Here is a 20,276-nt window from a genome sequence, read left to right on the forward strand (position 1 = left end):
TTTCTGGAAAATCCAGTTAAGCTTCCCCTCCAAAAAAACCCCCCAAAACAAAAGCAGCCCATAATCTCATCATTCCAGAAATAACCACTCTTACACTTTAAAAAAAATTTTTTTTAAATTTATTTATGATAGTCACACACACAGAGAGAGAGGCAGAGACACAGGCAGAGGGAGAAGCAGGCTCCATGCACCGGGAGCCCGACGCGGGATTCGATCCCGGGTCTCCAGGATTGCGCCCTGGGCCAAATGCCACCCAGGGATCCCCACTCTTAACACTCTAATCACTCATAGGCAAAGGGTATCTCCATATTTTCATTTGATTTATCTCCTCTTTCTTTTTTCTTTGAACACCGTGATGCATACAAATGATGGCATGCATCATACTCATAAGTTATAAAATGTAGTAATGTGGGACGCCTGGCTGGCTCAGCGGTTAAGCGCATCTCCCTTTGGCTCAGGTCGTGGTCCTGGAGTCCTGGGATCTAGTCCCATATCGGGGTCCCTGAATGGAGCCTGCTTCTCCCTCTGCCTGTGTCTTTGCCTCTCTCTGTCTCTCATGAATAAATAAATTAAATATTAAAAAAAAACAATTGTTTAAGTTATAAAACATAGTAATGTAACAAACCTCTTGAATCCGGGTCCCAGTGGAAGACCAGAGAGGGTAGGAGGACTGCATGCTTCTGTATTTCCTCCCTCCCCTCCCCTACATCCCTGCCTCCCTGACGAAGACAGCTGTGTTCTTGACTTTTGCTTGTTTAAAACTTTAATCATTCTGATAGGCAAAAGCTCAGTCTGTCCCTGGCTGTGAGAGGTGTCCCTGCTGACAGCTGTTTGCTTAAACAATATAGTGTGTAGTTTTATTTGGTCTTCTGGGATTCGTCTTTTTCACTGCACATGTCTCTACAATCCATCCATGTCACATAGCTCATTCATTTTTCCCTGCTATATAATACTCCACCATGGCATACTGCAAAGGAAACATCAATTTTCCTGCTGATGGATGTATAGGCTGTTTCCGGTTTTGTGTTATTTCAGAGCTACTCTGAACTTTGTCTTGTGCATGTGCAAGAGTTTCTCCGGAGTACATATCCAGGAGTGGAAAGCAAGTTTTTACAATTTCCTTTTCCAGAACGATTAACTTCTTTCATTTGCTTTCTTAAGTAGCTTGTAAATATCCTGGACATTTCTTCCTGTCAGGTGCCTATTGACTTGCATCCTTCATTTTAGCTGGGCTGTGCTTTTGTTTATTTAACCAGGCCCCTATCATGGCTACTATCACATAAAACCCATGTCATGAATACCCCGATAACTCCAAGAAGTAACATAACATTTTTAACCCTGACAACACCCTATGAGCCTGTTCTGCCTATTTTCCAGAGCAGAGGAAGGGTGAGTAATGTGCCAAGCCCCAACAGCTAGTAAGTGGCACAGCTGGACTTGAATCCAAGGGAGGACCCCTGGGTTCACTCCCTGCGACTAGTGGATACAGGGCTCTGGGGGCCCGGGGTAGGGGAGCTTTGGATGAAACTCAACTGATTTCGAGCTCAGTGTGCCCTGGGACTCGGTTTCCCCATCCGGGCCGTGGCGGCAGTAAAGCGAGATGAAACAGGCCCCACTCACACCTCACACTGAAGGGCTCCAGTAGGCTGTTGTAATTTTTTTTTTCATCGCCACTACCGGCTGCCCGAAGGAGCAAGCGAGGCGCCGACGCGGCCCGGGCGCGGGGTCACCAGCCCCCCACCCCTCCCCGCCGGCGCCGCCCCTGGGCGGAGCCACCCGCGGCCCCTCCAGGCTCCGCCCGCCTCCCTGGCCTGGGCCGGAGCGGCGGCGGCGGCGGCGCTAGGACCCGGCGGGCGGGGGCTGCGGCGGGGCCTGGGCTGCCGGAGCGGCGCGGACCCCGGCTCTCGGCTCCCGGCTCCCGGCTCCCGGAGCCATGTGAGGGGGCTCGGGGGCCTCGGGGGCCGCGGGGGCCGGGCGCTCCCCGGGGGAGGTGAGCGGGCGGCGCGCGGGGGCGGGCAGCGGGAGGGGGGCGCTGCGTGCGCCCGGGGGAGGGGGTCGGGACCCCGGGCCGGGGGGAGATGTGCAGCCCCGGGGCCCCCCAGACCCACTCTCCCTCGGCGGCCGCGCCTGGACATCCCGGTCCTCGCGCCCAAGGGCTGTCGCGGGGTTCGCGGGGCCCCTGCCGCTGACTGCTCCATTAGGGCTCGGGGACCTGCCGCCGTCCTGCCTCCCTCCTCTCCCCAGCAGGGGCTAGGCTCCGGACCGCCCGGAGTGCGGGAATTGGGGCGGGGGGGGGGGCGGGAGGTCAGCGCGAGAGGGGGCGTAGAGGGTGAGTCGCTCCCCACCAGTGGACCTAAGGGCTCAGCGACCCCCCATCTAGACATCAGGAGCCTCCCTCCCCCTTCTCCCCGAGCCCTCCTCCCACGCGGCTCGTGGGGGCGTCTCGACCCTGCAGGAGGACTCCCCCGGCGGAGAGGGGCAAAGCCCCCATACAGGGGGCAGGGTGTGTCCCCCCACACACAGCCACGGACTGAGCCCTCCTGCCAGGCCAGTCCCGGGCCGAGGCCACGCTCCTGGCCCAGCGCTGGATGCCGCCTCCCCAGCACGAGCAAGTCACTCCCCAGCAGGCCTGCTCCCTGGTGCTAGGCCAGGTGCTGAGCACACACTTGGTGGCCTCTGGCCGATTCCACCCGGGGAGATCCCTGAGGGAGATCCCGGCAGGCTCAGCCCTGGACTGCTCCCTGCAAACAAGCCTGCCATCAAGGCTCCCGGGCTGACTCTGGGCAGCTCTGCCTCTCTGTACCTCAGTCTCCTTATCTGTGAAATGGGGAATAAGAGCCCTTACCTCTCAGGGTTGCCGGGAAGATGGGGTGAGTGGGTGGTACCTAATGTGGCTCCCTGCACATCTTCCTTGGTATTAGAGGGAAATGGCTAGGCGAGGTATCTGAGAAGGGGCAGTGTTCTGGCAAGCTCAAGGTGAGGGAGGCCTCCAACAACGAATAACCACAAGGCTAACAGGCACTGACCGATCACTTTCAAGCCCCCTACTTCCCTTGCCACATCTGCTGGAATCCTTTCAACAACCCCATAAGTTACCTACTCTTATTATTCCCATTTCAGAGATGAGGAAACTGAGGCTCATAGAGGTCACATGGCTTGCTCGAGGCCCCTCAGCCAGTAAGTGGTGGAACCGGGATTCACACTGGCACCTGAGATGCTGTATGACCGTGGCCTTCTCAGAGCTGGATTGTGATGGGGCTGACCAGGGGGTCCGTGGTCCTGGCTGAGGGCACTCATCAGGCGAAGGTGGGAAGGTAGGGAGGGGGTGGGCCAGGGAACTGGAGTGCCCTGGTGTGTCTGGGGCGTGGGGCATCCGAAGGAAAGGGTAGTGAGAGGAGAGGCTCCGCTCCGAGGTAGCTGGACGGTGAGGGCCCAGACTGCCAGAGGATCAGTGCTGATGGGCGCGACGCTGGGATTCTGGACTCCCGTCTTGCGCCCCAGCGGGGGCTGTGAGTCCGAAGACAAGTTGTTTCCTCTCCTAATGGGCCTCAGTTTCCTGATCTGTATGGTGGGCACTGGTCCCAGCGAGAGCTCCCCCCAGACTGGCCCTTGGGTCCTGGCCCTCGGTCTGGGAGGAATCAGAGACGCGGCCTGGGAGGAGGGGGCCTCACCCGGAGAAGGGGCGGGGTTGTGCGGTGGGCGGAGTCGGGGCCCAGCCAATCAGGAGCGGCATGCGAGGAGCCTCCTTCGGCCTGAGGTTCTGTGGCTCTTCGTGGTGGCGGTGTAGGAGTAAACAGCGGCCAGGTCAGGGAGCGGGGACAGTGGCCGGAGCTGGGAGGCCCCTGGAGGGAAGGACGGAGCTGGGGAGCCCTGGGCCCCTGTTTCTCCCTCCGCACACTCTCCCAGTGGCCTCGAATCTACTGGAGGTGGCTGGAATGCAAGTACTCCCTCCCTTTGGACAGGTGGGGAGATTGAGGTCTGGAGGGGAGCTAGGGCCTGTGAAGATGTCCCCTCGCAGCCGCGGCCGCTAAGGGCAGAAGGGCAGGCAGGAAGGATTGTCCAAGGCTGCCTCGTTACTGGAGGTCCTCCACCCCCCCACCCCCCACCCCCGCTCCGAGGATGGGACTGTGATTATTGCCCATTGGTGAGTCTGTGCCCTTAACCCCGAGATCTTATTGTTAATTAACGAAGTCATTAAGCGAACCTCCTGCACCCATCTCTGAGGCTTCACAGCGGAGATGGTGAGTGAGGATCCGTGCCGGCCCCACCCTCAGGGAGCTCTCAGCCACTCTCAGCCTAGTGGGGAGGTGACACATAGGAAGTTGTTGGCCTCCCCCAGGCTTGGAGGATGAGAGAGCATGAGCAGGGTGCAGGAGGGCAGGGTGTTCTAGATAGAAGGGACGTGTTGTAGATAGAGGGGACAGTTAATGCAAGATCTGGAAGGGTGCTTTGCAGAGAACTTTGGGGACCTGTAAGGAATATTGCCTTATTCCAAGACCACAGGGACCTACATCAGAGTTTGGGGTAGGAGTGTGCATGGGGCTCTTGCTGGGTTGGGGAGCCAGCCTCAGACCAGTTGGCTGCCTAGGAGTGCTAAGGTGTGGGGAGGTCCCTGTTCGGGGAGCAGAGTGGGAGAGAGCAGGGGACCAAGAGAGAGGCAGGGCTCTGCCACCACCTGGCTGTGTGACCTCAAGCAGGTTGCTGCCCTTTCTGGGCCTCAGTGTCTCCCTCTGCAAAATGGATATGGCCTTGAGCCTTGAAGTCTTGCGTGGGTAAGAGGGCTGGTAGGGTGGGGAGGGTGTAGCCTTTGACCAGCTGTTCTAGGGGAGAGGACTCAAGCCATAACCTTTTCTGTGGCTTGCAGGTGTGACCCCACATCCCTGCCCCCTGGGCCACCTACAGGACGCTGGCCCCTGCCCCTCAGCAGACGCCGGAGAGAGATGAGTAGCAACAAAGTAAGCCCCCCTCATTTCTTGTCCTTATCTCAGCTTTTTACTTTCTCAGTGAAGTGGGCTCCTTTGAGCCTGCCTTCTCAGGCCACTACCAGTGTCTCTTCCCTACCAAGAAGTGGCTGATACCTGAGAGGCTTGAGCTCTGCTGTGGCCACTGATCCCTGTAGCGTTGGGATCAAGCTCCTTTCTCATTCTGGGCTAGGTCCTCTGTCCTCCTAGGTTGACTGGTCCATCTGTGGTCCAGAATTGGCCGAGAAGGTGACTGTGAAGTGCTGTGCAAGGTGGGGGTGGGGTGGGGTGAGCAGGCAGTGGTCAGAGTCAAAGATGACAGGATGTTGGGAGCATCACTCTGAGGGTGTCACAGCAATCCACTCATTCACTACTATGTTCCTGGCCCTGTGGACCCCTTCCTGGGATCCAATGCAGGGCAGCCTTGGCACAGCTTGAGGGTCAGGGGTAGTGTAGTGTGGACATACCAATCTGGGTCAGACTGGGAGACAGAAAGCACACAGTAATTTGAACCAGGAAAGTTTAGTGTAAAGAACTATCAGCTACAGCCAGGCATCGAGTAATGAGGGATTGGAACTCTCAGGAATACAAGACTAGCCAAGAGAAGGAGCAGCCACCACCTGCGGGCCTGAGGCCCAGGCCTTGCTGGAGAGGGCACAGCTCTGGCCCACTGGATGACAGAGACCTTACCCGGTGCTGGGCTGGCAGAAGTTGTCATAAAAACACTTCTGAGCTACGAGGAAGGCTGCCACTCTGAAGAGCCCTCTGAGCCTGTACAAAACTGCTCCAGGGACAGAGCTCTGGCCTCTGGTAGTTGAGTGTACTGCATGAACTGAACTCTGGAGAAGCTGTGTTCCTAGCAAGAGCCAGAGGCACTCTGCTCCCAAACTGCCTGAAGCCAGGTGCCCAAGCAAGCGCAGCTGAGTGCTTCTGGCTGCTGGTCACTGGGTGCTGGGGATGGAGCATGTGCTCTGGAAGCCGTGTGCTGTGGAAGGGCAAGGGCACAGACCAGGTGTCAAGTCCAACTAGAAGCAGGAAGCAAACTCCTTTTGTCTCTCACTGCCTCTCCAGCATCCTTTCCTGACAAAGCTCAATCTGCAATTAATTGGCAAAATGACACTAGGGCCCAGGTCCATTTTCACAGAGCAGGCAAAAAGGGTGAACTTGGAACTGAGGAGAGATACATAAGTAACCAGCACAGAGGGCTTAGTGCAAGGAGCCAGGACTTCCAGATCTTGTCTCACCATGTGGACCCTGGGCAGATAAATCCCAGTGGATACTTTGGGGATTACTTTCCTACTGTCAGTGACATGATGGGGCACTGGCTGACCACACATTCCAATTCCTGACCAGATCCATCCCCTCTAGGCTTCATGAATGATAAACATTACAGAGAGTTCCTATTTGGGGAAGACCTTGGGCCCTCTCCTTTGAATGCCTCACCTGTCTCTAAGCATCCTTCCAGCTGCAGCTGAGGTATCCCTCTGACACATCCAATCCAATCCAGCGAACCCTCCCCAAGAACCTTCTGTGCTTCTGTGTTCTGGGAGGTGGGATAAGGTGGCCAACGAGACTGTCTCAGTCCCAGCCCACAGAGCTCATGGTCTGACTGGTGGGGAGGGGGTGGGAGACCACAGTGTGACCAGTGCTGTGATGGGGGTGCTCAGGGGCCCGGAGGAGGTGGGGCCTCAACTGGTCTGGAGTGAAGAGCAGGAGTTAGCCAAGCGTTGTAGGTGGCAAGGATGAGGCAGGGGCCTGGGGGGTGGCTGGGCACTCATCGGCTCCTCCCCTCTCCAGGAGCAGCGGTCAGCAGTGTTCGTGGTCCTCTTCGCCCTCATCACCATCCTCATCCTCTACAGCTCCAACAGTGCCAATGAGGTCTTCCATTACGGCTCCCTGCGGGGCCGCACCCGCAGGCCCGTCAACCTCAAGAAGTGGAGCATCACGGACGCGTATGTCCCAATTCTTGGCAACAAGGTAGCGTGACCACTTTGGGGAACTCTCTGAGACCAAGCTGATGGTTGGTCTTCCCTGTTACCCACCATCTCTGTTCCCACTCCTCCACCTCTTCTCTCTGCTATTTCCATTCTTCCTAAAGGAAAGGGGGGACCCCAGGAGTCAAGGCCTTGGCTTCCAGTGCCATCAGCCCCTGGTTTGCTGTGTGATCTCAGACAGGTACCCTGTCTGTCTCTGGGCCTCCACTTTCTACAAGGTCCCATTTTAACATTGATATCCTACTGCTTTCTGAGTCTGAATCCCTAAGGAGAGGTATTGCTGGCTTTCACTGATCTCTGTCTCTGCAGGGGTGTCCATACAGGGTTTGGGAGCGGAACACTGGAGTACTTGACAACACAAAACAGTCATAATAATGGTTGTCCTTTGTCAATTGCCTGCTGTGTGCCAGGCACTGTGATTAGCAGTAATCATCCACCTACAGAGGCTGTGAGGTCAGCATTGTTATCCTCCTTGAAGAGATGGGGAAACCAAGAGTCAAAGAGGTAAAGTCACTTGTCCAAGGCCACACGGCAAGGGAGGGGCAGAGCCCCAAATCCCTTTGGAGTTGCAGCTGTATAGAGAAGCCAAAGGTCATTCCCAGGGCTTTTGTTTGCCTTGGGTAGCCATGCAACTCAGGCTGTATTTCTGGGGTTCCCTCTATAATCCTCTAAGCCGTAAATGTTTTCTGAGAGGCCAGGGAGATAATCATTGGCCTGGAATATGGACTCCACTTTCCAGGAGGAGGAGGTCTCCAGATCCCCTGCCTGCCTCCCTCTCTTCCCTCACAAATCCTCCTAAATCTATCAGGATCTTTGTACACTTGGTGCCTGGGGCTCTGAATACACCCTTACTGCGAAAGGGCCCCTTAGCAGGTGTTTAGAGACGGATCAACATCTAACTGAGATCCTAATGCCCTTGAAATAAAAATAACGGAACCTAGGAGAAAGTAGAAGAGCTTGAGTGCGGGTGGAGGCAGTGCTGAGCTTGTAGCTACCTCCAGCCTGACAGGGGAAGCCAGTAGAGCTCGGGAAAGCTGCAAAAGCCGTCAGCTGAGGTCCATGGGACCAATTGTTGGATCTTGGAGTAAGGGCTCAGGGAAGACTGCCTGGAGGAGGTAGCACCTGAATTTAGGCTTAACGGGTAAACAGGAATTCCATGGGTAGAAGATAGGTCCCAGAGAACTCATGGTTCCAACTCATTCAGCAGTGGGGAAACAGGCCCAGAGGGGCTTCCACCCTTTCCTAACTGACAAGGTGGTGTCTTGTTGGTGGGTGTTGTGGAAATGTCATGGGTGCCCTGGGCAGGATTCCCTCCTATGGGAACTGGAGTAAGGCTGGGGCGCTGGGGCCACACAGAGTTGGGTTCCTACCCAAACGCTACACTCCTCTGCTGTGTGCCTTTGGGGACATCCCTGCATGACTGTCTTGTCCTCCTGTTCCTTCACTCTGCCCCAACCAAGCAGCCTTTTGCTTCTCAACATACCATGGTCATTCCCACTTCAGAACCTCTGGTCTTGCTGTTCCTCCTGCCTTGCGTACTTTCCTATGTGGTTCCTTTTCATCCTCCAGGTCTCCGCTCTGAGAGCCCCCCATGCCCCAGATGATCTTTCTAGAGTAGCCCCTACTCCTGTCTCTCTTGATCCCTTGCCCCTACTGTATTATCTTCATAACACGTTTTACTCACCACCTGGTGTCATTTTGTCTTTTACTTGTTCCCTGACTCTCTGACTGTGAGCTTCTTGAAGGTAGGAATGGGGTCTCTTTTATTCATTGCTCTGTCCCTGGCATTTGGCCATTAGCTAGCTTGATGTAATATTTGTTGAATGTTGAGTGAGGAGCCTTTAGTTTCCTTGTCTTTAAAATGGGCAAAATAGGGGCACCTGGGTGGCTCAGTCAGTGAAGTGTCTGCTTTCAGCTCAGGTCATGATCTCAGGGTCCTGGGATCGAGCCCTGCATCTGGCTCCCTGCTCTGTAGGGAACCTGCTTCTCCTTCCCCCTCTGCACCTCCTGACACACAATCTCTAAATATACAAACAGGTAAATAAATATGAATAAAATAAAATGGGTAAAATAATTCCTGCCTCCCAGATGCCTGGATATACAGGGCATAGGGCCTGGCACTGAGTGGTCATGACAGTGTTGACTTTCCTTGCCCCCCACAGACGCTGCCATCCCGGTGCCACCAGTGTGTGATTGTCACCAGCTCTAGCCACCTGCTGGGAACCAAGCTGGGTCCCGAGATTGAGCGAGCCGAGTGCACAATCCGCATGAATGATGCGCCCACCACGGGCTACTCAGCCGATGTAGGCAACAAGACCACCTTCCGTGTGGTAGCCCATTCCAGCGTATTCCGTGTGCTGCGGAGGCCCCAGGAGTTCGTCAACCGGACCCCCGAAACCGTGTTTATCTTTTGGGGCCCCCCAAACAAGATGCAGAAGCCCCAGGGCAGCCTTGTGCGCGTCATCCAGCGGGCAGGCCTGGTGTTCCCCAACATGGAGGCCTATGCCGTCTCTCCCGGCCGCATGCGCCAATTTGACGACCTCTTCCGGGGTGAGACGGGCAAGGACAGGTACCAGCTTCCTGCCTGCCCCCTCTAGCCAGCCCTGTGCTCCCCCTAAGCATTCTCTGCCTACCAGGCCTTTGGTTTCCAGCATGCACTCCTCTGAAGCTGTGGTCACTTCCTGCTACCCTCTGGTCAGATTTTCCAGGAGAATCTTCTTCACGTCTAGCCCCTAGCCTGGGTCACTTCCAGCATGCTCTGCACGGTCTCGTCTCCCCAGGAGGGCTTCCTCCCAGCATGCATTGGTCTGAGGAAACAGGACTCTTAGCATGCTCTGCTCTAAGGCGGCATACTCACTCCTAGAATCTTTCTAGGAGAACTCCCTGTCGCTCATGGCAGGTATTCACTGTACCCAGCATGTCTTGCTTGAGGCACACAGTTGCTCCCAGCATGCTCTATCCTAAGGGTACATCTTTCCCAGCATGTCCTTTTCTGGCTGATCCCCCCAGAAGAGCTAGGCCAGTGCTATCCAATAGAAATATAATGCAAGCCATGTATGTAATTTAAATTTTTATAGTAGCCAAATTAAAAAAGTAGAAGGAAACAGGTGAAATTGATTTGAATATATTTTATTTAACCCAAAACACTCAACATCTATACCCTGTATTTTTTTCAGTTTGATTAATCCCTAAATACTTAAGATTTGAGGGAGCTATTATAAATTTTATTTAAAATTTTAGGGAGTTTCCATTTATTTATTGCTAGTATATAGGAATACAATTGATTATTTGTGTGTTGGCCTTATATCCTATAATCCTGCTAAACTTACATATTGGTTCTGGGGGATTTTTCTAGGTTCATTGAGTTTTCTATGCACGTAATCATGTTGTAAGGACATGTAATTCAGAACACCTTTATTTCTTCCTTTCTAATCTGTATGCATCTTATTTCTTTTTCTTGCCTTATTGCACTGGCTAGGACTTTGATACAAGGTCAAATTATACGGGGGATGATGAGAGTAGACATCCTTGCCTTGGTCGCCATCTTGGGAAAGCATTTGGTCTTTCGTCATTGAATATGACGTTAGCTGTAGAGTGTTTAGTTATCCTTTACCAAACTGAAGAAGTTCCCTTCTCTAATTTGCTAAGAGTTTTCATCATTATTGGATATTGAATTTTATTTTATTGTTTTTGGATATTGAATTTTATCGAGTGTTTTTCTGCATCAATTGATATGATCATGTGGTTTTTCTTAAGGCTATTACTATGGTGGATTATACCACCATATATATTTTTGAATATTGATTGATTTTTGAATATCGAATCAGACTTGCATTTCTGGAATAAATTTCACTTGGTTGTAGTGTATTATTTTTATATAGTGCTGGATATGACATGCTAATATATTTTTTTAAGATTTTATTTATTCATGAGAGACACACAGAGAGAGGCAGAAACATAGGCAGAGGGAACCCTTGCAAGGAGCCCGACGTGAGACTTGATCCCAGATCCTCAGATCACACCCTGAGCCAGAGGCAGACGCTCAACCACTGAGCCACTCAGGCATCCCAACATGCTAATATTTTGTTGAGATTTTTGTGTCTGTACTCAGGAGACATACTAATGTGTAGTTTTGTTTTGTTTTTGTACTGTCTTTGCATGGTTTTTGATATTATGGGTAATGCTGGCCTCAGAAAATGTGTAGAATTGGTGTTATTTCTTCTTCAGATGTTTGGTAGAATCTGTCAATGACCCTATCCAGACCTGGAGAGTTCTTTTTGAAGATTTTCTGTTTTTTTAAAGATTTATTTATTTATTCATAAGAGACACATAAAGACCCAGACGTAGGCAGAGGGAGAAGCAGGCTCCCTGCAGGGAGCTGGTTGTGGGATTCAATCCTGATCCCGGATCTCAGGATCATGCTCTGAACCAGAGGCAGACGCTCAACCACTGAGCCACCCAGGTGTCCCTCTTTTTTGAAGGTTTTTTTTTTTTAAGGCTTTTTAAAAAAATTTATTTATTTATTTATTTATTTATTTATTTATTTATTTATTTATGAGAGAGAGAGAGAGAGAGAGAGAGAGAGGCAGAGACACAGGAGGAGGGAGAAGCAGGCTCCGTGCCAGGAGCCTGACATGGGACTCGATCCCAGGACTCCAGGATCGCACCCTGGGCCAAAGGCAGGCGCTAAACTGCTGGGCCACCCAGGGATCCCCCTTTTTGAAGGTTTTGAATGATGAATTCAATTTCTTAATAGTCACACACACTCAGGTTCATCTGTTTCACCTTGACTGAGTTTTGGTAGTTTCTGATTTTCAATCTAAGTTGAGGATTTTATGTATGTAATTGTTTGTGGTTTGCTTATTGCCCTTCTCATGTCTACAGGGTCTGTGATATATAATCTCTGTTTTATTATTGATAGTGGTAACTTCTGTCTTTTCTCTCTTTTTCTTTGTCAGTCTTGTGAGAGGTTCATTTTCTTCTTAAACTTCCCCAAGAACCAAAACAAAAACAAAAACAAAAACTTCCCCAAGAACCACCTTCAATCAAATATATCCAAACTATTTTCAGTTTAACATATAATCAAAAACTACCAGTGACATTTTCTATGTTTGTTCTTTCATACTAAAAAAATCCCATGCATATTTTACACTAATGGCACATTTCAACCACATGTCATGCTACTGGCTGCTGTAGTGGGCAGCTCAGCTCTAGGTCCTTGGCTACTTTCCATGCCTTGCTCTGAACCTGTGGTCACCGCATGACCTTCTCTGATTAGTCTCCCATTAGTTTGCTCCTAGTGTGGGCATGGCTGCTCTTAGCAAGCTCTATCAAGCAAGACCACGAGTCTAGTGAGCTCATGGTCACTTGTGACCTGCCCTACTCTGACTAATCTCTCCAGTTGATTCCCAGCATGCCCTGTTCCTTCAAAGGCGCTCTCTCCACACCCTTCGTCTCTGCCCAGACAAGTCCTCTGCCAGCATGCCCATGCTCCCACAGTGGGGCTTGAGCAAGGGGGTCACTGAAGTTGGGGGAGGGCCCCACGGGGGGTGGGGGTGGGAGGAGTTTCGGGAAACTCCAGGCGGGTTGACCTTCCCATGTGTGTGCCCCCTCATTGTGCCCCCTCTCTGCCCCCAGGGAAAAGTCTCATTCGTGGTTGAGCACCGGCTGGTTCACCATGGTGATTGCAGTGGAGCTGTGTGACCATGTGCACGTCTACGGCATGGTCCCCCCTGACTACTGCAGGTGAGCCCCGGATAGGGCCCAGAAACTTCGGCTGGGGGTGCCTCTGAGGGCCTCTATGGTATTCGAATTGCTCTGCAGAGATCTAGGCTTCTTGGGGCTTCTCCCCTCAACTCAGCCAGAGTCCAGAATTCATATATTAATAACTATTATTATTATATGAAAAGTCTGCTAGGTGATAGCTTTTCTTTACCGAGTGCTGACCATGTTCCAAGCCTCGCTACATTTGTGATGTCATTTACTCCTCACAGTGACTCTAATGGGTAGTTACCTTATTCTTTCTGTTCCATAGATGAGAAAAACTGAAGAAAACGTTTTGTGAGTAGCCTAAGGTCCCACAAACAGTAAGCACTGGGGCCAGGCTCCAGAGCCCACCCTTCTTACCACTACCCCTACATCACCACCCTCTTAAGGAAAGGAAAAGTTTTGGTCGTATTAATTAAAAAAAAAAAAAAAAAAGTGGAGTGGTCATAAACCTAGTCCGCTCTACACCCATTATACAGATGGGGAAACTGAGGCCCTGGGAGAGGCAGGGATTTCCCCCACTGAAATCCTCTAGTAAGTCAGGTGCTGGAAAGCACAACGCCCTGCTGGTGCCTGCCCTGCCCTGACAGCCCCCATCTGCTCTGCCCCAGCCAGCGGCCCCGTCTGCAGCGCATGCCCTACCACTACTATGAACCCAAGGGGCCAGATGAGTGTGTCACCTACATCCAGAATGAGCACAGCCGCAAAGGCAACCACCACCGCTTCATCACCGAGAAGAGGGTCTTCTCATCCTGGGCCCAGCTGTATGGAATCACCTTCTCCCACCCCTCCTGGACCTAGGCTACCCTGCCTGTGGACCTCTCACAGGGGACACAGGAGAGTCCTCTCTCCTCCCAGCCACTCAACCAAGGGCCATCTCTTGGCCAATCAGGGCTGGCCGGAGTGTCTTTTGGCCAATCAGGGCCTCGTATCCTCCAGCCAGGGCCTGGGGGTGTCTCTTGACCAATCAGGGATTTGAGCTATGTGGTTAATCAGGGGTGTTGGAGGTATTTCTAGTCCAGTCAGGGTGTGAGCATAGTCTATCAGGGTATTTCTGAAGTTATCTGAGGCTAAGGACATGTGCTTTCCCATGAGGCCTTGGTTCAGTGCCCCAGGATGGACCCCCAATCACTCCCTTATTGGCTGGGACAGTAGGGTCCTGTCCTGAAGAGCTGGGAACCCTGAGCCAGAAAGAGGGTTTGCATGGGAGTGGGAGCTGTCTGGAAGCTAGGCCAGGGCATTTGTGGGCTTATAGGGGGCTACTAGAGGTGGGAGCCCCCATCCGGATCTTGGCTCTGCCCTGAGTGGCTTTGGACAAAACCTTTGCCGCTTCTCTGGTCGCCCTCCTGCCCGTGTCAGGTTCTAATGTGGAGTCTGAGGCCCCCTCCCACTTTCCCCACTGACCTCTTTGGGTCTGTCTTCCAGTAAGACTGGGCCCCTCCCGCCACCACCCTTGCTGGGGGGCTCAGCTCCTGGGGGTTTGGAGTCCCCTTCCTCACTTCCTCCTGGAAACTTAGGGTATTTTTGCACAAACTCCCACAGAGTTTGGGGGGGATCTAATAGGAAAGGGATAAACCTTTAGCTATTTTCTTAATCCCTCCACTCAGCTGCCATTAGTTTGGCTCTTAAAGAGCCAGGCTCCCTTTTCTGCCATCTAGCAGTGAGGCTTTCCACCTGTTGGAGTGGCCTCTGGGGCTGAAAAAGGGGGAATCCCAGCCAAATTGGGGTTTCACACAGCCCCTTTGTCGCTGCTGGAATCATCCAAGGGTCTCCCTTCAGCTGGGCCTAGGAAGGCTCTCGGGGGCCAGGAGCCATGTCACCTGGGTTCTGTCCCCTCACTCTAGATCAGGCACTTTATTGTTGGACCTCAGTGGGGTGGGCTTGCCCCTATTCTTCCAGAGCCTGGAAGGGAAGACTAGAGGGCTTCCTGGAGGAGGCTGTGGGCAGGAGGGGTCAGGTGGAGAAGAAAGAGGCCAGCAGCAAGCCTTTGCACACTGGGGTGGGGGCTGGGAGCCGGTGACTACCCCAGACTTGGTTTTGTAATAATTTGTACAGGAATAAATGCACCTAAGCTCTGTTTCTGTTTCCTGTGTCTCGGATCAAGCCTGGCCTTGTCCGGCCCTGCTGTGAGCCTCCTCAGGACAGTGCCCACGCCCTCCAGCCTGGGAGCCCACACTCAGGACAGCCGGCCATTTCAGCCAGGCAGTGAGTCATGCATTTTGCAGCTTGGGTGGAGACCTGGCAGCTCCAGAGGTGTGTGGGGTTCCCGGAACCAAGCCCACCTGGCTTTTCCAGCGTGACCTCAGGCCAGTCACTTCACCTCTCAGAGCACCGGTTCCTTCAGGGGCGAGACAGGTCCAGACACTGCTCTCCAGGTTCTAGGGAGGCTCCAGGAAAGGGAGGGGCCCCGTGGTAGTTCTGTCCCAGACAGGGCCTGGCCGGGTGGTCAGGACTACAGGACAATGACACTGGGCCCTTTATCGAGGTGACATTCTTCCGGAGGCTTGAAGGGTGAGGAGGAGTCTGTAGAAGTTTGGGGTAAATGCTCCTGGCAGGAAAAAGTGTGTGTGTGTGAGGAGGAATGATATCGTTGTCACAGAAGCAGCTTCAGGGGACTGCAGGAGGCCAGAGCAGCACAACCAAGGGGAGACTGCAGGGGGTAGGTGCTCAGAGTTTGGCTCTAGGGCCTCCGGGAGCTGAGGGCAGGGACATTTCCTGTGAGGCCTGGCCTGGAAAGGAGGCGAGGCCACTGGGCTGCAGCCTGGGGAGGGCCCCGGTGAGCCCTGGACTCCACGCGGCTGCCGCCACGCTCTAGGCAAAAGGTTTGTTTGCTCCAGGTTGGCAGGAGGAAGGGGGTCCATGACCCTGGCTGATTACAACCTGTTGAGGCAGATAAGATGCCCTTGGGAGCAGAGGCCTGACAAAGGCGCTGTGTGAGTTGAGGGCAGGCTGCCGGGACTGCAGGGACGAGGCGGGGGAAGAGCTCTACCCCGGCACTGGGCCAGCTGGGAGGGTGGGCCACAGAGCTGGTAGGCCGCAGGGGCACCGTGCATTGGTTCTTGCTCACATTTACGTTCATGCAACAGGTAGCACATGCCATGTGCTGTGTTAGGTGCAATTGGTGAGAGAGGGAACGTCAGGTGGGAAGAATGGCCTGAACAAAAGCCTGGTGGGAACAGGGAGGGGGGACCTATAGCCTCACTCTAGTCAGCCGTGAAGCCACAGAAGGAGGAAGCAGTGGGAGATGAGACGGCTTGGGATCAGATGGGGAAAGGCCATGAGTGTCAGCGAGAGAAGGCCAAAGGCGCAGCCCTCGGGCAGCAGAAGGTGAACAGGACGATGGGACGCTGCAGGGCCTGTGCCTGGGGCCAACCAGGTACAGTAACGGTGGAGGTGGTTGGACAGTTGGAGGGACAGGGACTCCTTGCAAAGTCCTTATGCGGGGAGCCTAAGGCCCTACATGGTAATGGGAAGACAGGAATATGGCAGCACTTCCAGTCCCGCACAAAGGCTTCTGGGAATCTGGTTCCAGGCAGAGGTTTCTAAGTCAACCTTCTCCCAGAACACTGTGGTCCCTTCACCTGCTCACTGGTGGGCATGAAGGCAGATGCCGGAGGAGGACATTAAGAGGGGGGTTGGTCGTTTCTTCTGCATATGTTTATGCCTCTCTATGTGTCTCTCATGAGTAAATAAAATCTTTGAAAAAAAAAGAGAGGGGTTGGTTGCTGGGGGTGGATCCTGGGACAGTTCAATTTAGCATCAGAAGGTAGCACTTAGGGACGCCTGGGTGGCTCAGTGGTTGAGCGTTTGCCTTTGGCTCAGGGTGTGATCCCAGAGTCCTGCGATTGAGTCTCATATTAGGCTCCCTGCAAGGAACCTGCTTCTCCCTCTGCTTGTGTCTCTGCCTCTCTCTCTTTATCTCATGAGTAAATAAATAAAAACTTTAAAAAAAAAAAAAAAAAGAAGGTAGGACTTGGAAGGAGGCAGGGGCCCTCAACCCCACAAACTCACGGCCTCAGTTGGGACCCAGCAGAGACTGGTCCACTCATTGCCAAAACTAACTCTCTAAAGCCACCTCACCATGGTTGTCTTTGCTCTGAAACCTTCACTGGCTCCCCAGTGTGGCTAGGACCAAACCTATCTCTTTCTTTGGGATCTGCCCCCCCCCCCATGTCTCTGTGGTTCCCTTTCCCGGTTACCCCTTTAAGGCGCCTACTCCTCACCCCTCCTTGGGGCTAGGGGGGCATCTCCCACCAGCTGCAGACCTGACGTGTGCTTCCTGGAGTAGCCAGTCCAGCTGTTTCCTGCAATGCTCAGCTCAGGGGTTCAGCCAGGCCCACCTGGGGCAGCTGGGCTGTGCCTGGTTCCAGCTGTGAGCTTCAGAGCAAGGCTGCCCCAAGAGTCAGCCTCCCCCAAGCAGGCTTGTCTAAAAGCTTTGGGGTTCTTTTTCTTAACCAAAATATTTTTTAAATATTTTATTTTTTTTTAATATTTTAAAAACTGGTTTCATTTTATATGTTTTTTTTTTCTTTTAACATTATAAAGTGATAGAAGATAGAGGGCATCATCCCTTGTCCTATTCCTGTTAACAGACTAAGGTATAATTTTCCAGATTTTTCCTCCATGCAGCTTTTTGCCTTTTCTCCCTCTCGCTTCTCTCATTCCCTCCTTCCTTCCTCTCTTCCTTTCTGCCTTCTTTTTTTCTTTTTTTAGGTTATAGCCCCCTGGGGGGGGGGGCGGAAATCCTGACACTTTATTATCCCAGCATTGGTGGAGAATCCACATGTCATACACTAATGAAATAATTAAAATAGGTACTCAAATACAGAAATTTAGTTGGCTGGAAAGCTCATTGAACTTCCAACTTGCTCAGATAGAATTACAAAAAAGCAAAATTGTGTTTTTCACAGACTTCAATCTGGCTGAGACTTGAATGCAGAATAAAACAAGTACTTAAAATTTTAAGATTTATTTACTTATTTATTTATTTATTTTTAAAGATTTTATTTTATTTATTCATGAGAGGCACAGAGAGAGGCAGAGACACAGGCAGAGGGAGAAGCAGGCTCCATGTGGGGAGTCTGATGCAGGATCCCAGGACCCTGCGATCACAATCTGAGCAGAAGGCAGACCCTCAACCCAGGTGCCCCTCTTTTTTAAGGTTTAAAAATTATTTTATTGGGGAAAAAAAACAACATAAGATTTACCAGTTACCCATTTTTAAGACTACAGTTTGGTAGTGTGAAGTACACTCACATTGTTGTAAAACATCTCCAGAACTTTCTCTCATCTCATGTGCCTGCAAGTCAAAGTCTATTTTTTTTTGAATTTTTATTTATTTATGATAGTCACACACACACACAGAGAGAGAGAGAGAGAGAGAGAGAGAGAGGCAGAGACATAGGCAGAGGGAGAAGCAGGCTCCATGCACCGGGAGCCTGACGTGGGATTCGATCCCAGGTCTCCAGGATCGTGCCCTGGGCCAAAGGCAGGCGCTAAACCGCTGTACCACCCAGGGATCCCCAAGTCAAAGTCTATTAAACAGCAACTCTGAATTTCCCCTTCCCCACTGAACCCCTGGTTGCCATTTCTGCCTTCTGCTTCTATGAATTTGAGTACTCTAGATACTTCATATAAGTAGGATCATACAATATTTTTCTTTTTGTGACTGGCTTATTCACTTAGCATTAGGTCCTCGAGGTATATCCGTGTTAAAATTGTTTTATGTATATAGTAATAGGTGCTTGTCTTATTTTTAGAAAGCAAGCAAGCAAGCAAGCAAACCATCCTCTAAGTAAGAAGTGAAAGTCCCACCTCATCAGGGGGTCATGAGCACACCCCCGCCCTGCCCCCTCCGTTCTGCTTCATTTTATGACTTAAAGATACCATCAATTTGATTATAAGACAACACGATTTCTGAGAAGGTAAAATGCAAAACAACAACCCCCCCCCCCCCCAAGAAAACCAAACCCGGAGGAAGAGATTTTACACACACGCCCCTGCATGTTTAGAATTATTTTCCCTGGGCTCTTTGCCTGTTTCTCTTGCTTCACAGTCACACAGACCTCTGGCTTCCTTTCTCATGCGGACTCTGCTGCAGAGTCCCACCCCATCCAGCCTGGCTGTACCACCTCCCTCCCATCAGTCAGACCCACTGGCACTGGAGAACCATCCTGTACACATTTTGTGCCCATGTGTGAGAGAGATTCCTAAAAGAAGAAGGGTACATTTGAAGTTTTGATGGACATCATCAGTTTGTTTTCCCCAAAGATTGTGCCAGGGTACTCAGTCACCTACAGCTTTGGAGAGGGCCTTTCAAGCAACTTCAGCTTCAAACTTCTAAGGCAGAACCTCTGGCCCAGCACCTACTCCTCCCACACAGATGGAGGAAATGAAGGTCCCATGAAACAGGGACCTTGTCTCATGTCACAGGTGGCAGAGCTAGGACGAGACCCAGGCCTTATTGTCCTGGCTAGTTTTTTTGTTCAGGAACCACCCACCTGATACAGTCTCACTTTCCTGGTACTCTCGCTGTCTTGCTCAAACACCTTCCATGGCTCTCTAGTGCCTACAAGACGAACTCTTAAGTTCAAGTCACCACTCTCTGGGACTGCTACCTTCAAGGTCATGATGTAGCCTGGTGGCCAGCTGCATGAGTTCTGACACTGCATGGTCCTGGTCTCTGTCCTGCTACATTATTGAGCACCTCCTGCTATGTGCTGGTCTCCACGAAGCAACACATCACTTCTGCCTATTTGAACTAAGAGAAAGAACTGAAATAAAACAAAAGCCTTTATTTGGGGTCTGAGAACTGTAATTTGGGGAGCACAGATTCAGGGGAGCGACCCAAATTGCATCCGGTGAGGAGGGGAAGCCAGGGGTCTTTATCAGCAAATTGCAGAAGTATTAGGAAGACCACACAAATTGTTTTCTAAACATATGGCTGAAGAGAGACTGACGTTTTACAGTGTGTCAGGTTTCTAATACATTATGACAGTTGCTAGGAAAATAATCAACTTGTTGATTTGTGATTTGTGATTCTCGGTATCAACTTTGTTGATTATTTGTTAAGAATGGGGGTGCAGGGCACCTGGATGGCTCAGTGGTTGAGTGTCTGCCTTCGGCTCAGGATGTTCCCGGGATCGGCTCAGGGTGTTCCTGGGATCGAGTCCCACATGAGGCTCCCGGCAGGGAGCCTGCTTCTCTGCCTGTGTCTCTGCCTCTTTCTGTGTGTCTCTCATGAATAAATAAAATCTTAAAAAAAAAAAAAAAAAAAAAGAGGTGCAGCAGCTCTGTGCTCCATCATATACGCCTTTGTCCAGTTCAATAGTTCAGAAATCCCTGCGTCTAACACTGGATGAAATTTTTTGTCCCAAAACGAGGTTTCAGGTTCAGAGGTTGGTTTCACAGAGGTTCACACTGGGGACCCCAGGCAGGCTATCTTGCAGGTGTGACCCTCAGTTTCCACTGTGTTTAAGGATCCATAGGCCCAGTGTGAGCCCAGCGCCCTGCCCAGCACCTGGCACAGTGAGTGCTCATAAATGGGAGCTGTTCT

General features: G+C 51.9%; 1 protein-coding gene across 13 annotated transcripts; it reads left to right on the top strand.

Annotated features, from left to right (window-relative positions):
- Window positions 1-1,803: 1,803 nt before the first annotated feature.
- Window positions 1,804-14,798, top strand: ST6GALNAC6 (ST6 N-acetylgalactosaminide alpha-2,6-sialyltransferase 6). 13 transcript variants are annotated; one of them, XM_072741802.1, is made up of 7 exons: window positions 1,829-1,990; window positions 3,121-3,177; window positions 4,865-4,955; window positions 6,759-6,938; window positions 9,118-9,524; window positions 12,593-12,700; window positions 13,333-14,798. In XM_072741802.1, exons 2-7 carry the CDS (start codon window positions 3,152-3,154, stop codon window positions 13,520-13,522), a joined length of 1,002 nt encoding a protein of 333 aa, XP_072597903.1. In that variant the 5' UTR covers window positions 1,829-1,990; window positions 3,121-3,151; the 3' UTR covers window positions 13,523-14,798. The 13 variants fall into 13 exon arrangements, 10 of the variants coding, with proteins under 10 accessions (XP_072597916.1, XP_072597903.1, XP_072597923.1 ...); XR_011997886.1 differs by lacking the exons at window positions 1,829-1,990; window positions 3,121-3,177 and adding exons at window positions 3,750-4,772; window positions 12,990-13,015 and having other exon boundaries at window positions 9,118-9,505; window positions 13,333-13,471; XM_072741786.1 differs by lacking the exons at window positions 1,829-1,990; window positions 3,121-3,177 and adding exons at window positions 3,750-4,772; window positions 12,990-13,015.
- Window positions 14,799-20,276: the final 5,478 nt, after the last annotated feature.

This window comes from Vulpes vulpes, chromosome 2 (assembly GCF_048418805.1).
Source record: "Vulpes vulpes isolate BD-2025 chromosome 2, VulVul3, whole genome shotgun sequence".
NCBI lineage: Eukaryota > Metazoa > Chordata > Mammalia > Carnivora > Canidae > Vulpes > Vulpes vulpes.

Excerpts from the sequence above, each read along its gene's own strand:
- ST6GALNAC6 (XM_026009366.2), top strand. The coding sequence starts at position 4,537 with ATGGGGCTCTTGCTGGGTTGGGGAGCCAGCCTCAGACCAGTTGGCTGC. Across the intron at positions 6,939-9,117 it reads TCCCAATTCTTGGCAACAAG|ACGCTGCCATCCCGGTGCCA; the intron begins GTAGCGTGACCA and ends TGCCCCCCACAG. Across the intron at positions 12,701-13,332 it reads GTCCCCCCTGACTACTGCAG|CCAGCGGCCCCGTCTGCAGC; the intron begins GTGAGCCCCGGA and ends GCTCTGCCCCAG.